The following is a 16011-nucleotide window of genomic DNA, read 5'->3' as shown; positions in this document are numbered from 1 at the left end:
GCTCCTTCTCTCTTCTCCCTCTCCCTCCATCACTATCCCTCTCTGATTAACTTTCCCTCTCCCATGCTCGCTCTCTCTCTCTCTCTCATTAACATCTTTCTCCATTCCTCTCCCCCTCCTCGCTGACTTTCTAACCCCCACCCCCCAAGCAGGTGATGCTTCACAGAGCATGTCAATGGGAAAATGGCTTAGAAGAGGTGGCTAATGACACAGCATAGAAATAGACACAAGTTTGGAGGAAATGAAATTGGATACCTCAGAGTGTATGCAATGTATATGATTGCATGTGTGCGCACACTTGTGTGGAATTATTTGCTTGTGTGTGTGTGTGTGTGTGTGTGTGTGTGTGTGTGTGTGTGTGTGTGTGAATTCATGTGCGTCACTTTTCTGTGCCAGGTTTTTAGAGAAGGTCCCCTGACAGGGAGTGCTGTTTAGCAAGCCCCTGAACCGCCAGCCTTTTTCTAGGTGTGCTACTAACTGATACTCCCCATCCCCTCCGATGAAAAGCACACACCAAAATGATTCACGTGGAAATACGCGAATAAAGAATTTCCTGATTCGACGATGTGTAAAATGCCGACTGTGTGCCCTAAATCTCCTTTGGCGCTCAATGAATTCCCTGTTCTCTCCCAGCGCTAATGCCGGGCCACCGTCTGCCTACCAGAGGGTTTGGCTCTATTTTACACCAAAGGGCATCTTTTTATTCAAAGACGGGCTATCATCCTTTAACCAACCTTTGACCTTTAATTTCAATTTCAATTTTATTTGTATAGCCCAATATCACAAATTACAAATTTGCCTCAGTGGGCTTAACAGCAACACAACATCCTGTCCTTAGACCCTCTCATCGGATAAGGAAAAACTCCCTAAAAAACCCTTTAACAGGGAGAAAAAATAGGAAGAAACCTCAGGGAGAGCAACAGAGGAGGGATCTCTCTCCCAAGACGGACAGCGTGCAATGGATGTTGTGTTCACGCAATTTACATAATACAACATTGAAAGAGGATAACAGAATTATAATGGACATAAAATTTATGAAGAACATGATGCACAGGATGCCAAGCAGTGTCCACGTGCCAACGGAGCAGTCCAGGACCCAAGCCACGCAACCAGCATCATCATGTAATAAGAAAAACTTAGGTGAGGAGTGGAAGGGCAGGCAGCATCCAAATGGCGGCCACCATCACCACGGAGACCTGGGAGGAGAACCGACTTACAATATACTACATACGTGGCATTTTATACTTTCTTTTCCCGCACTTGAAATTGAGTTTAACTTGGCATGTCTGCTGCACGCAGCACATTTTCTATAAGCGTATTGTGTTTATTGGAATTGTTTTTCGCTGGAACTTTGTTCTTCCACTGGGGTGGATCAGACGAGTCGCCTGACTCCCAGCCCCTGCTGTTCACATGTAATAATGTTTTCTCTTTTCGGTAACACTTTAGTATGGGGAACATATTCTAAGTAAAAAAATGTAATTACTAGTGAATTAGTAATGATCAAGATGTCACTTTAGTATGGGGAACATATTCTAAGTAACAAAAACTTAATTTAGAGTAATTTAACACTATTAACACTTGTAGTTTTGTGTTTTGTTATGTAAGAACAGACCATATTCATTAAGTGTTAGTAAGGGAGAATAACTCTTCTTGTGGTACTACCACCTTATAAAGTCCATACTAAGCAAAGCTTATTGAGATGGTACTACTAATAAGCAATAATTCTGAGGTTATAGAGGGGAAACTCATAGTTAATGGCTTACTGGTTGTATAATAAGGCCATGCAGAATAAGGCATTAATGAGTATGTAATAATGACCAATTAAGAGCCAATATGTTGCTAATTTGCATGCTAATAAGCACCTAATTAATGGTGACTATGTTCCCCATACTAAAGTGCTACCCTCTTTTCCCTCTCCAGGTGGAACGTGGTGGGCATCCAGGGCTCCCTGATGAGCTACTTCACAGAGCCCATCTACTTCTCCAGCATCATCCTGGGAAGTCTGTACCATGCCGACCACCTGTCCCGGGCCATGTACCAGCGCATCGCAGACATCGAGGACCTGCCGCAACAGTTCACCCTCAACAGACCTCTCCTCAGCGGTCAGTGTCCACGCCGACGGTGTTAGCCGATAAGATATGAGGTGGAAAGACACATAAATGTATTCATGAATGTCTAAGTTTGGGTAAGCTGTCTCAATCTGTTGCTTCCTGCAGCTGGAAACTAACACATTAACTTGCAATATGACCCTCGGCACTAAAAGCATTGTTGTCAGACTTCGTTATTTTGGACGAGAGTTTTGTATATACTATATGTTAAACCTATTGGATAGATGGCCTGAAATGACAGCAGCGCTATCCTCTTCATGTTTTCACGTTTTGAAGTGGACTCAGTGTGTACCTTTGGCAAATATGCAGCAAGGTCTCAGGCAAACATCCAAGAGGATCGTGGGTAATCATGTCATTTGTCAGTCTACAGCAGGAACACAGTCATCTCACCTCTCCTCTGTTTGATTTGAGGTGGCATTTACCTACCGCGTGTGGAATTTGGGGAGCTTGGGTAGATAAAACTTGCATATTGCTTTGTGCAAATTTCCAGGATTTGCATGGCCTTTTGTTGAAGGTCATATGGATTTGGGATGGGGACATTTGTTTATTCCTCAATATGGATTAAATGAGCACTGTTTATATTCTACTTCTGTGATCAGAACTCTGAAGTACAATGGAGTATGTCAGAAAAAAATTCCCTGCGGTTTGATTTGCAAGAATATTCATGTTTTTGAAAGCCCATTAGGTCCCACTTTGAGCTCACCATTTTTTTTTATTTGGGCATTTCAGTCACCTCATAGGTCCTCATCGTCCTTCCTTTCCTCCCTTTGGGTGATGTGGTTCCCTGTGTAGAGTATCACATGGCAAAGTGTATTTCTCTGAATTATTAAACAGAGTGAAAAACGCGGCTCTCTTTTTGCCATCATCTTTTTCCCCGTGTTTTCTCCCCCATCCTCTCTTTTTCTTTTCCCTCCTATAGCCTCCTTTCTCTTTATAGCCATTTCCTCTCTTCATTGTTAGAATCCTCCTCTTTTGGCTCCTCTCATTTATCCTCGTCTTCATCAAATCAGCAACTGAATTTTACCCGGCAGTTGTGTGTGACACTTAGCATAGACGAAGAATCCATGCTAAGTGTCACACGTAGAGTTGGTGAGGGGATGAAGAGCGAGTTGAAAAGACAAATAGATGAAGGAATCAAAAAAAGAAAGACAATAAAATTGCCGTGTCCAGTTATAGTTCATCGGGCCATTTGATAAAGCAGGTATATGTCATTTTCCTGCTTTCCATCTTTGCCCAGATTGGGCGCAGCACAGCGTCAGCCTGCAGGGCAGTCCTACCCATCATTCACACGTTAGCCACACTGTCCCTTTTTTATATCTGGAGAAAACCCACACAGACAAGAAGAACATGCAAACTGCAAAAAGAAGAGCTGGGATTAAACCCAGAACTATTTGCCCCCCCACCCCCCACTCACAATGAAGAAGAGAGAGGAGACATTATGGCACCCTCTGCTCCTCCTCTCTAGTCACTCCCCAAACTGCAGGTAAAGGAAATAATAGTAGGGGGTTATTAACCTTTTCCGCTTTAGAGAGTTTATAATGGTGAAGGACTCTGGCGTTGAGCCGACCACCATTTTATCCCTGTAAATCATCATCTGCCACCCGTGCTGCCAGATGAAACCAAGTTTAAGAGACAGACACGCACACGCACACACACAAATACGTATGCATGTGTCAACCCACTTATACACACACACACACGTTTACACCTCTTTATACACAAAGATGCATGTTTTGCCTCCTGCACACATCTGTAGACACACATACACTCCCCCATAAAGACACACAAAGTTAGAAATGCATGCCAGTACACAGACATTCACACTCAGCAGGACAGCTATTTCTTTACCCCCCCCCCCCCATTCTGGCTTAGATCAATTTAGAAACCTGTCTGGCTACTACCTGCGAATTCAGATATTTATTTTCCTTTATAAGGAAGCTTAAGTAACGTGATATATACTCCTGGAGTTGCATAAAATTGCTTAACACTGGAAAGAAATGGGACCTTTAAAAAAAAGACATGAAATTGGTTCTCCTTCAAACAAATATCTGTTGCTAACTATACAGTAGCTCCTTAGCTCCGAGATAGCAACACCCCCTCGGTGCCAGTTCAAAATGCTAAACACGCTATCAAGCTTCTTCTTTTTTTCCAGCAGAGTGCTACAGGGTCAATTACAAATATTAAAACATGACAATCCCATTAAGGTCATTTTGAATTGCACAATCTATGTACGTGATAGTTTTTGGGTTTTTTTCGGGGTGAACTTCTGAATCCTCCTTACCTTTACTGTCATCATCCTCGCTTGTTAAGAGTTAATCTGTGAGACTGCTAGCTGGAAATATTCACAACTCACAAGTCCATAGCAGACTTCCACCTGAAGGTCTAGCAGATTTCACAGGATTTAGGGGATTATATGGAGTTAAATGATAGGCCTACTACTGTGGTATATTTATGGGGAAAATTAACTAAGATTAATATGCCAAATATTCACTGGATTATATATATATTTATAAATTTAGCACAAAAAGTAAGGAAATTTGTGTTTGGTAGATTATTTCTTTGTTGTAACAACGCTTCTTGGCAATAAATCTTATATCAGGCACCTGATTGTCAGCACCTGGGGTACCAGAAGCTCAAAACAAGAGTCAACAGCACAATAAGCTGTTTGGTATTGGCAGAGAAGATTTGGCAAATTTTTCATGGGCGCAACCCACATACTCAGCTCTGCTGCTCATCCCACAAATGCATGTTCCTTACAAATGTGGCCCCATTTAAAAGGGAAATAAACAGGCTTTCCAATGGTATAAGATTTATTGCCAAGAAGCATTGTTACAACAAAGAAATAATCTACCAAACACAAATTTCCTTACTTTTTGTGCTAAGTGTGTGTGTGTGTGTGTGTGTGTGTGTGTGTGTGTGTGTGTGTGTGTGTGTGTGTGTGTGTGTGTGTGTGTGTGTGTATATATATATATATGAAATATTCATGGCTGTAGCTACCACTTAGGATATTGAGGACGTGTCCTTAGTAGTTTCTGCCTCAGTAGGCTATATATTTGATAGGCTACATATATATATACACACACACACACACACACACACACACACACACACATATATATATATATATATATATATATACACTGTCTCATAAAGAATTTACTTGACTCACAGGATATATATAGTGTATGTGTTTTGGGTGTATAAACAGATATTTAGGAATTAAAAACACCCAACAGTCATGTAATTTGTTTGTGACCATCGCTACAGTGCTAAACCCTTACTGGTGATTTAAAAAAAAAAAAAGAATGAAGAAAAAAAAAAGAAAAACACCACCCTGGGATCAGTGTTTAATTTTAATCCTGACTATGGTCTCTCCATGTCCAGGTATCAGTAACGCAGAGGCCAGACAGCCCGGCAAGGCACCCAACTTCAGCGTGAACTGGACAGTGGGTGACCAAGCCCTGGAGGTGATCAACGCCACCACGGGGAAGGATGACATGGGCCGCGCCTCACGCCTCTGCAAGCACACCCTCTACAGCCGCTGGATACGCCTGCATTCCAAGGTACAGGGAAATGAATTACACACAGACTGATAATACACATAAGTCCACAAACTGTTTTCCTCCTTCAGTAATCATGCATTATTACAAACACACTTCTTTTTGTAGCACAGTCCAAAGGCTTCTCTCCTTTAGAAAAAAAAACAGCACATATAGGAGGAGGTTGTTTAGCCATAAGGGTTCTTCATTGCCAGATGAGCTATTACTGATTCTTCCTGCCTCCCAACCATCAGATCAACTATTCTCTGAGGGGTGAAGTACCGAAATGAAAAATGATGGTCCAAAAAAGGCACTGTTATTGACTGCCAGTCAAATTCGCTATGCTGTAATGTCTAAATGACTTTGTTTATGACAGCAGAGTAGAATCTAAAAATGGTTTGTAGTGGCTAGAATTTATTCCCTGGAGCTCATGAGTTTTCATGGCTTAGAAATAAGATTAATATTTTTTTTTACACAAATGATGCTCTAAACAAAAACCTAACAGTAATTGGAAAAAAATTGTGGCGTATGGTAATAATGTGTCCCATTTTTTCCCCATTAGTAACGAGATCCACCAAAATGGTGAGATATTGTTTTGTTTTGGTTTTTTTTTTTTTTACAAAAAAAATGTAAAGAGTTAAGGGTCCTTTGACAAATTCAGTGCACAATTATAGTCTGAGAACTGAATCTTAAGTCAGGTTTATGACGACGCTAAATTTGTATTGTGGCATTAAAATAAGCAAGCTCAAATAAGAGCTTTACTACGCAAAAACGGATATAAAACTGATGCCTATTCTGATCTGCCCATATAATTTAATGAACATTATGCCGATGCACGTATTCTATAGATATGGTTTATGCATTAGTAACGCCAATATACATGTGATATTACGTTAATCAGAGCCTAACAAATCCAGATAAGTGCATTCAGACACTGATGCCTAACACACATTAGATGGGAATGTCCCGATATGGCCTTCTCAGTCTGCTGCGTGTTTCAGCAGATGTTTTGACCTCAGGACCTTCAGCATCTGTTTGCTTCGGGGAACCAGAACAAACCTGTTCATTGCTGGCATGTCCCACTGTGTCTTTAGAGGTGTTTTCAGAGGTGTCATTGTTTTGATTTGGCTCTTGTGTTTTGAGCAGACTTCGACGATTGCATCTGAAGATCTGTCCTTCCTCCATCCTCACAGTGAGTGACTGTGGAGCTACTTCTTGGAGAACAGTGGCTTTCGTACTCCGTCCATCAGGATCCTCAATCCTGACTGTATCATTACTAGACAGTGGTGGAAGCTGCTTGGCTGTCTTGTCATAACATGACTTCTGCTTCATCTTTTGTTGCTGTAGCTTTTGTTCCAGTTTTGGATGTTTCTTCTGCTTTGAGTAGCTCGGCAGTGTGGTGCGCAGCTTTCGATTTATCAGCAACTCAGCAGGTGACAGTCCACACTCAAGTAGTGATGCTCTGTAGCTGAGTAGAGTGAGATAGGGATCTGACTCACTGTCAGCAGCTTTCTTCAGGAGCGGTTTGAGAATGTGGATGCCTTTCTCAGCTTTTCCATTTGACTGTGCATATAGAGGACTAGATGTCACATGCTTGAAGTCGTACTATTCTGCAAATTTCTGCCACTCTTGTGCTGCTGAAACATGGTCCGTTGTCACTCGCCATTGTGTTTGGTATGCCGTGACTGGCAAAAATTTATTTTCTGTGTGTTATGACAGGTTGACGATGTGTTTGACAGCAATGTCATTTCAGGAAAGTTTGAATAATAGTCAGTGACCCCTAGAAAGTATTTCCTTTTGAGATTAAACAAGTCCATTCCTACTTTGTGCCATGGTGCTGTTGGCACATCTGCTACTATCATAGGCCCTTTGGTTTGCTTGTTTCTGTGTTTCTGACATGTCTCACACCTGCTTATCAGTCTCTCAATGTCTTTATTAATTCCAGGCCAGAAGACTGTCTCTCTCGCCCTGCTTTCGCACTTCTCGACACCGAGATGACCTTCATGTAGTCTTTGTAGTATGTCCTGTCTCAATTCTTGTGGGATGATGATTCTGTTTTGCTTCAGCAACAGTCCATCAACAACATTCAATTCACCTCTGATGTTGTAGAACAGTGGACAGGAAGCTGCAGGCCATCCATTTTTTATGTTCTCAATGACACGCTGCAGCTCTGTGTCTTTTGCTGTTTCCTCAGCTATTTGTATGGACTTTGTGTCTGATACAGGAAGCACAGCAGACACCAACATGTTCACGTGACCTTGAACATCCTCTTCGGTTGTACTCACACTTTTCCCTGTGGGTGCTCGTGAGAGTACGTCGCCAAGTATCAGGTGCTTTCCTGGTGTGTAGATCAGCTCAAAGTCATATCTCTGCATTTTCATCATGAGCCGTTGAATTCTTGGTGACATCTCATTCAGGTTCTTTTTGATGACAGCAACTAGTTGGACGGTGGTCTGTCTCTACAGTGAAGGTGGGCGGGCCATATATGTAGCCGTGGAACCTCTCTAGGCCAGACACTAACCCCATGCATTCTTTTTCTATCTGAGCATATTGACACTCAGTCTCTGTCATGGTGCTGGATGCATAGGCCACTGGTTTCCAATGCTCACCTTCAGCCTGTAAGAGTACTGCACCAATTCTGTCCTTAGAGGCATCAGTCGATACTTTCACCCTCTTCGTCAGGTCAAAGAATGTCAGCACAGGTGCAGTTGTGAGTGTCTCTGAGCTTCTGCCACTCATGCTCATGTCTGGCTGTCCATTTGAACTCAGTGCCTTTGTGCAGGAGCTCACGAATGCAGGAAGTTTTTGCAGAGAGGTCAGGAATGAATTTATCTATGAAGTTAACTATCCCTATGATGCGTAGCACACCTGTCTTGCCTGTTGGCCTTGGCATGTCTTGTATGGTATTGATTTTTTTCTTGATCAGGTTGGACACCTTGTGCAGAGAGCTTGTCTCTGAGGAAAACAATTTCTTGTGCTCCAAACTGGCATTTGCTCTTGTCGAGTTTCAATCCATATTTTAGTACCCACTCCAGCACTTTTTTCAGTCTTTCATTGTGTTCATGAAGTGTGGAGCCCCAGACGATGATATCGTCCACATAGACTCTGACACCTTCCAGCCCCTCAATGATGTGCTCCATTGCTCTGTGAAATATTTCTGATGCTGAAATTATTCCAAAAGGCAGCCTGAGGAAACAATATCTGCCAAAAGGTGTATTAAAAGTACAGTATTTGGTGCTGTTTTCATCCAATTTCAACTGCCAGAAGCCTTGTGACGCGCCGAGCTTTATGAAGAATCTGGCACCTGCCATCTCACTGATGATTTCACGCTTGGGTATCTGGTAGTGTTCACGATGGATGTTTTCATTTAGATCTTTTGGGTCCATACATATTCTGAGGTCACCATTCTTTGCGCACACCATGGAGTTGGCCCAGTCTGTCGGTTCCTCAAACTTCTTTATCACACCAAGCATTGTCATCCTGTCCAGCTCTTTTTTTAGGCAGTCTCTTAGTGGTGTTGGAACTCTTCAAGCAGCATGTACGACTGGCTGTGCATTTTCTTTCAGCTGGATTTTGTATGTGAATGGCAATACGGCAAAACCCTTGAAAACATCTGCAAAGTTCTGTATAATGGCGTCAGCAGTTAGTTGGTGTGCTCATGGCTGTGTTGATGCAGTACACTCTTTTCACCAGCCCCAAATCTTCACAGGCTTTATCACCCAGTAGTGACTGAAGTCCTTAGCAACAACAGAGAAGAGTAGGTGGTGTGTTTTATTTTTCACCATTACTACCAGCTTGCATGTGCCTAAACGCTCCATTCTCTGTCCATTGTAGTCTTTCAGTTTAGGTGTTTTTCTCTGTATTTTGGGCCTATCTTTCATTTCTTTTATGTCAGACATGCTGATCAGGTTTGCTTTTGCACCAGTGTCCAGTTTCATTGTGACTAAAGTCCCGTTTATTTGCAGATGTACTATCCGTTTATCTTCTCTCACAGCATTAATTTCTTTCTCTGGCTGATTTTCACAGTTCACTTATGCCAACAAAAAATGTCTCACTTAGATCAGTGTCATCCACAATGTTTACAGATTGTCCTTTATTCCCCTCTTTTCTTTTTGAGAAGCACTGTTTATCAAAATACTTCTTTCCCTGGCAATTAGAGCATTGCTTACCAGAGGCTGGACACTGTCTTGGCTTGTGCTGTGAACCGCAGCATTTACAGCTGAACATCCTGTCGTCTGCCCGCTATGCAGGTCGGGTCTGTGTGCATCTTCTTCCTTGGCTTGAGACCGCACCAACAGCCACGCAGTCCCTCACAGTCACTGTGCCCGCCACCATCCCGCTGAACTTCCTCACATGCATTTGGGACAGCTCGCTCGCCTGGCAGATCTTAATAGCTCCTTCTAGCATTAGCGCCGTTTCCCTCGGTAGCCTTCCTCTGACCTTTTTATCCTCCACTCCAGAAACTATCTGGTCCCGGATATCATTTCACCTAAGGGCGAAATGATACACTGCATTGAGAGGTTTAAGAGTGGAGGCAGGAGAGTACATAGAAATTACATCGCCATAATCCATAACAGATAAAAAGGTTGACTGAATAATTTGCTTTCAGCAATTCTGGGTAATACATACCTTATTTCTATAAAAGAATGCCAGTTTTTCTTTTAAGGACTTAGTCAGTTCATTAATATGTTTTTTGAAGCACAGCTTGTCATCAAGCCAGAAACCAAGGTATTTATAAGTGGATACTCTTTCAATTGGTGTCCCATTAAGAGTAGTAATATTCACTTCAGTGAAACGGTTAGTCGGTTTTCTAGAGGACAGCATAGGTTTTGTTTTATCCGAGTTTAACGGTATTTTAACTTCAATTGGATTTTGCTGTACAGCAAAGAAATCAAATTCAAGTTGTGAACAGGCAACAGAGGGCACTGTCGTATAGATAATAACATCGTCTGCATACAGCTGAATTGCACTTAACAAAAATTTTTAAGAAAAAACAGGAAAAACTACAACACCAAATCTTATATGAATTCAACAAAAAAAAAGATAGAATACGATCTTCAAATGCTGAGCCTCTGCATATAAAGCTTTGCCTAGCAGAAAGTTTGGTCGTAACAGCATAAAGCAAGAGAGACGTGTCATGAAATATTCATAAGGAAAGAAGAGAGAGACGAAGAAAACAGTCAAAGTTAAGAGCTCCTCCATCATTTTGGTGGAGGAGAGGGGGCAAACACATATCCTAACTCTTGTCTTTGAATGATGGCTCTCTCATTCAGACATCTAATGCTTATTCATTGATTTCAATAACATTGGAGGCATAAGATGCAGTTCGCTCACTCAGTTTTTTTTCTGTATACGTGTTATTTGTCTGTCTGGCCTCTGCATAGGTCAGCTGGATGGACACACGCTATCTTAAAGCTAAACTGCAGAGTTTTCAACGTAAACAAACACAGGTTAACATTCATAATTTCACTCATGCTTATGTAGAGTAGGGCGGCACGTTGGCGCAGTGGTTAGCGCGGTCGCCTCACAGCAAGAAGGTCCTGGGTTCAAGCCCCGGGGTAGTCCAACCTTGGGGGTTGTCCCGGGTCATCCTGTGTGGAGTTTGCATGTTCTCCCCGTGTCTGCGTGGGTTTCCTCCAAGGGCTCCGGTTTCTTCCCACAGTCCAAAGACATGTAGGTCAGGTGAATCAGCAATACTAAATTGTCCCTAGGTATGAATGTGTGTGTGTGTGTGTGTGTGTGTGTGTGTGTGTGTGTGTGTGTGTGTGTGTGTGGGCCCTGTGCGATAGTCTGGCAGCCTGTCCAGGGTGTCTCCCCGCCTGCCGCTCAATGACTGCTGGGATAGGCTCTAGCATCCCCGCAAAGCCTGAGAGCAGGATAAGCGGTTCGGAAAATGGATGGATGGATTTTGTAGAGTATGTTATGAAACCCCACTGACTACGTCTACAAAAGCTATTACCTTCAGAGATTTTCAAAAAATCTTAATTTTCAATGTTTAGACAGCTATAATGTGTACACTACAAGGCTTCAGTGTTTACTTCCGGATATGAGCGCAGCGGCTTGGAGAGGAAATTCATATTTTTTGTTATGGCACAGGGACCTCCTTTGCTCAGTAGCCCCACTAGTGACCAAAAACTCCACAATTCATCTTTGAGTGGCTCACTCTCTTTGACTGTGTTTTTAAATTAACCGTCTCTATCTCCTCTCCCCTTCAGCTGGCGTCCACCCTGCGGATCAAGATGTCCAAACCCAGCTCCTACCATGAAGCCAAGCAGGCAGCCTTGGAGTACCACTCTGCCAAGCAGACGCTCATCAAGGCTTTCCACAAGGCTGGCCTCGGCGCTTGGGTCAAGAAGCCCATCGAGCAAGACCAGTTCACCCTCAACTCCTGAGGGTGGGTAGGGGCAGAGGGATCACCCGACCCGACCCCCGTACCACCCCCCAAATCCTCACCCCTGACCCAGGCCCAAAAAGAAAATGAGCCCCCTTCTTTAAGAACCAGCCGCTCAGACTTTCACGTCCATCCCACGCTGTGCACAAACCTTGTGCGCTTGTTCTTCGTGGGGAAAGTTTTACACCCCCCCTCCCCCCGTCCATCCCTGTCACTTCATTTTCATTCCGTACAGTACCTCATCCTCTTTTCTCATGCTGTCCATGTTTATTTAAATTTGCGTTTTTACTGTTTCGACGATACTCCGATTCTATTCTCTATTTTTAACTGGAATCTGTAAAGAATTTTATGCCCGTCAGCTGTTTTAATTTTTGAACAGTTTGTGCGTTTCTGCAACAGTCAAAGAAATGAAATAAGGGATGCACCCAAATAAAATGATTGACCCGAGACTCATTTAAGAAAAATAGTAGAAGGAAAAAAAGTTTCGGATAATACCAACCGAATTTTCTTGACTTATCCTGAAATTTATACCCTTGTGCAAATTAAATGCATTTTGCTTTGGATTAATGCTTTTGAACTGAAAATTCAAATTCAGGCTAACCAGTTAGTTTAAGGTGAAATCAAGTCCGGATACTGACACTCGCAGAGCTTACCTTTCCAAACTAAAACCAGTAATTGTGGAGCTGAAAATTTTACCGTTCATGTAACAAGGTAATCGTTAAGGTTGAAATTTAATTACTTTTAATTTAATGATGCATATGTCTTTAGGATGTAAATCTAGTGTTGAAGAGTATACGTAATGTAGTTGCACTATGATGGTTAATTTGTATCATTTGGTGTTTCCCTACGATAGAAACCTGCGTGTTCCCTAGCAGCTGTATTAAAGATAAACATGCTCCAAGATATTGTGGCCCTGGAATTATTTTATCCACTCTTAACAAAAAAATAGATAAAAGTAGACCATATAGGCCATGTAGGATATATATCAGAGCTGTTTGTGACATTCTTATTCATTTCATTTGTTTGTTTTCATTCATGGACGTGTATTATTTTTTTTTAGTTGGTTATTTTATACCATTCTCGTTCCATACTTGAACAGAGGGCCATGGGGTGGATGTAGTTTTTCCGTCATTCGCCTGGGTCGCGGGACACGTCTTGGGAGGTGCTGCACGTTGTTGTTGCTGTTTTCTTTTTGTTTGTTTATTTGTTTCCCTTGATAAAAGCCATGGCTTTGCATGGGAACTGAACTAGGAGGCCTGCAGAGCAGAGTATGTGGTGGCGAGCCCGGCGCGTCCGTGAGTGAAGAGTTCTGAATGAATGCCAGCATCTTCCTCCACAGGCAGCTTTGAATCTTTGTCTAGATTTTCTAGATTCCCTCCAGTTGTTTGTTTGGTTGTTTGTTTGTTTAGGGAAAGGTGTCAGGGAGAGTTGTTTTTTTTCTTGTTACAATTGGGCAATTCAGGGCAGGTGAACAGAGCAGTTGAAATAGTGACTATAAAAGAATTTATTCACAGCTTGATTAATGTGCCACTTCTCTATAGGATTCCTTGATACCTGACTATAAAACTATGGATGAAACAGTCTACATAGTGCCACGTGTTACATTAGATAGATACCATCATGCCAGTCTATGTCGGTGGATTGAAATGTTATCTACTCCTGGTTAATGTTTGCATCCCTCCTGGAGGCCGCTGTCTTCCTCCCTAGAAAAAGGTATAACTGAAAGGCAGCGGCTAAATGTACAAGCAAAATTTCAAGTTTGGTACCATTTCTTGTCCAACACCAACTACAGACTCAATCCAAAGTGTTCCAGTGTGCTTCGGTGTATTTGCTGGGGGGTCTACTTGACCTCCACAGTTCTTATTTCTCTACAACCAGTCAAACTGAGGACCGTTGTGTGGCAACGTCACTCTTCTCATCACACCCTGATGTTGGCTCAGCTAACACTTTCTGTGTGTTTTCAGGACTTTGACCTATTCCACTAAAAGGCCCGTGACAGATTGCCAATCAACTGCAAAGAGTTCCTGTTACCAGCTGTACGGGGTGTTTGTGTGTGTGTGGGTGTGCATGTGTGTGCACGTATGTGTGTGTGTGTGTGTGTGTGTGTGTGTGTGTACGCACAGGCACCTGGATGTGCGTGCTGAGGAGTCTGTAAGCATACTCTGTGCAATCCTCACCAAAGATGATGTCTATGTATGTTTCCTTACCACTACCTTCTTTAGAAAGACAAGATTTTTTTCTCGTTGAGATTTCTTGCTATACAGATTTCTTGGCATTAATTTTCAATTATTTGTTTTCTATATCCATTGACTGATGTACTTTTTGATTTGTAAAACAAAAACGAACAAAATTGTCTTTAAGTGAGTATGAGGAAATTGGAATTGTCAAACATCTTAAGTACGTCTGTAACTTTGGCCAGATGTATATATAGTCAAATGCAGTATCATTACTGCCACGGTTTGGTAATTTTGTGTATATAATGACGAATGACACAGAAAATGGCAAATTCTGTTCCTTGTACAACCAGTCGATCCCATCCTATGCCTCCACCCGTTACTCCAGTGAGATGCTGGTATAGTGAAGTTTTCTCTGTCTCTAAATTACACCAAGTCATTGTTAAAGGTGATCTATAGGTCAGTGATGGGAGAATGGTACTAGCACTGCCAGACGCACAGTTTCTATTGCCCATGGGGGTCAACCATGTTAACACAGTATGCACTTGTTGGTGCACAAAGATGCTTTGGATAAAGGCATCCACCAAATGGCATACATTACATCGTAAGGTATGTTTTACCAGTTATGTATCGATTTGACCCATGTCTCCAGATGCAAACTAGTAAACTGTGGGCTAGAATATTGGATAGGATATTGAAGACGGACACCAAGAAACAGAGAACAGAGGATAGATATGCTCTAAGCCTTTCCCAAACTCAAGTCAGAAACCAGGATGTCATCTTGAACACAAAGTAAGAAAAAGGCCACCTCCTGTTGGGAATGGATGGGGGCGATAGCCTATGTATACACGGGGGAAAAAATAATGATGTTAAAATTACATCCCTGTCGACAGTGGGACCAAGCCCTCCCCAGGAAACAGACGTAGATCCAAGACATAAGCAATACTCCCAGTGTTCCCTTTAATGACACCCCCACCAGAAACAGGACTCTATACTATGAATGTCCCCTTCCTCCTAACCAGTCGTTGTTCCTCTCCTGATGTATTCTCTCTGTCTCTCTCTCTCTCGTTCTCTCTCAAGCTGTCTGAACTTGTTTTTCTAAAGACTGCCTGCTTTTAGAGTATGTTTCCTCTTTCTCTTTTTTTTTGACTGCACTAAAGATGTCAACTGATGATGTCACGATAAAAAAACCGTCCCCCACAACGGATCGGATGGCAACTATTATAGCAAGAACTGAACTGCTTCCCTTTCACCCCCCCCCCCTTCGCGGTCCTCAAAGAGGTCTAGTGCCCCCCCCCCCCCCGTTCCCGGTAGCGTCTGTGGTGGTTTATTCAGTGACTGCAGAGCGGGTCGGCGCTCCGGTCCGTTTGCCGGAGCCTTCCCCCTCTCCGTCCCGTCCCCCCTTTACCAGTGGTCCGCCAGAATCCACCACCCTGCATGTACAACCCACACTGAAGTTGCACCTCGCATGATGACAAACTTTTAAAGGACTCATGTAGGAATAAAAATAAATGAATAAATAAAACAAAAATAACTATATAAAATGAGAAACAAAGCAAAAAAAAGAATAAAGGAGATCTTAGTTTACTTTTTCATATGGTTGGGATTCTTTCTGTGTTACTGTCTGTCTATATGTCTGTCTGTAAGGGCTGTTATTTACTGTGATTACTGGCACTAAATTGAATTTAGGGGTAGCCGGTTTAGCGAGGAAATGCCTGAGATTTAAACATGCTGAAAGTTAAACTGGTCCTCTCGAACCTTTTCGTATAAACAAACGACCGTTTGGTGACTCGCCAGCT

At 42.5% G+C, this 16011-nt stretch overlaps 1 protein-coding gene across 7 annotated transcripts in view; it reads left to right on the top strand.

The window, feature by feature from the left end:
• LOC130120586 (double-stranded RNA-specific editase 1-like) overlaps positions 1–12949 on the top strand; it is a 221361-nt gene extending 208412 nt beyond the window's left edge. For all 7 annotated transcript variants that reach the window (XM_056289211.1, XM_056289205.1, XM_056289206.1 and 4 more), the window contains 3 exons: positions 1921–2102; positions 5493–5671; positions 11863–12949. In XM_056289211.1, the coding sequence (XP_056145186.1) occupies positions 1921–2102; positions 5493–5671; positions 11863–12039 (538 nt within the window). In that variant the 3' untranslated portion in view covers positions 12040–12949. The remainder of the gene's footprint in view (positions 1–1920; positions 2103–5492; positions 5672–11862) is intronic.
• The last annotated feature ends 3062 nt before the right edge of the window (positions 12950–16011 follow it).

The sequence above is a fragment of the Lampris incognitus genome, chromosome 11, assembly GCF_029633865.1.
Source record: "Lampris incognitus isolate fLamInc1 chromosome 11, fLamInc1.hap2, whole genome shotgun sequence".
NCBI lineage: Eukaryota > Metazoa > Chordata > Actinopteri > Lampriformes > Lampridae > Lampris > Lampris incognitus.
The sequence above is the reverse complement of the archived record's forward strand: the minus strand, read 5'-3'. Positions and strand labels throughout refer to the sequence as shown.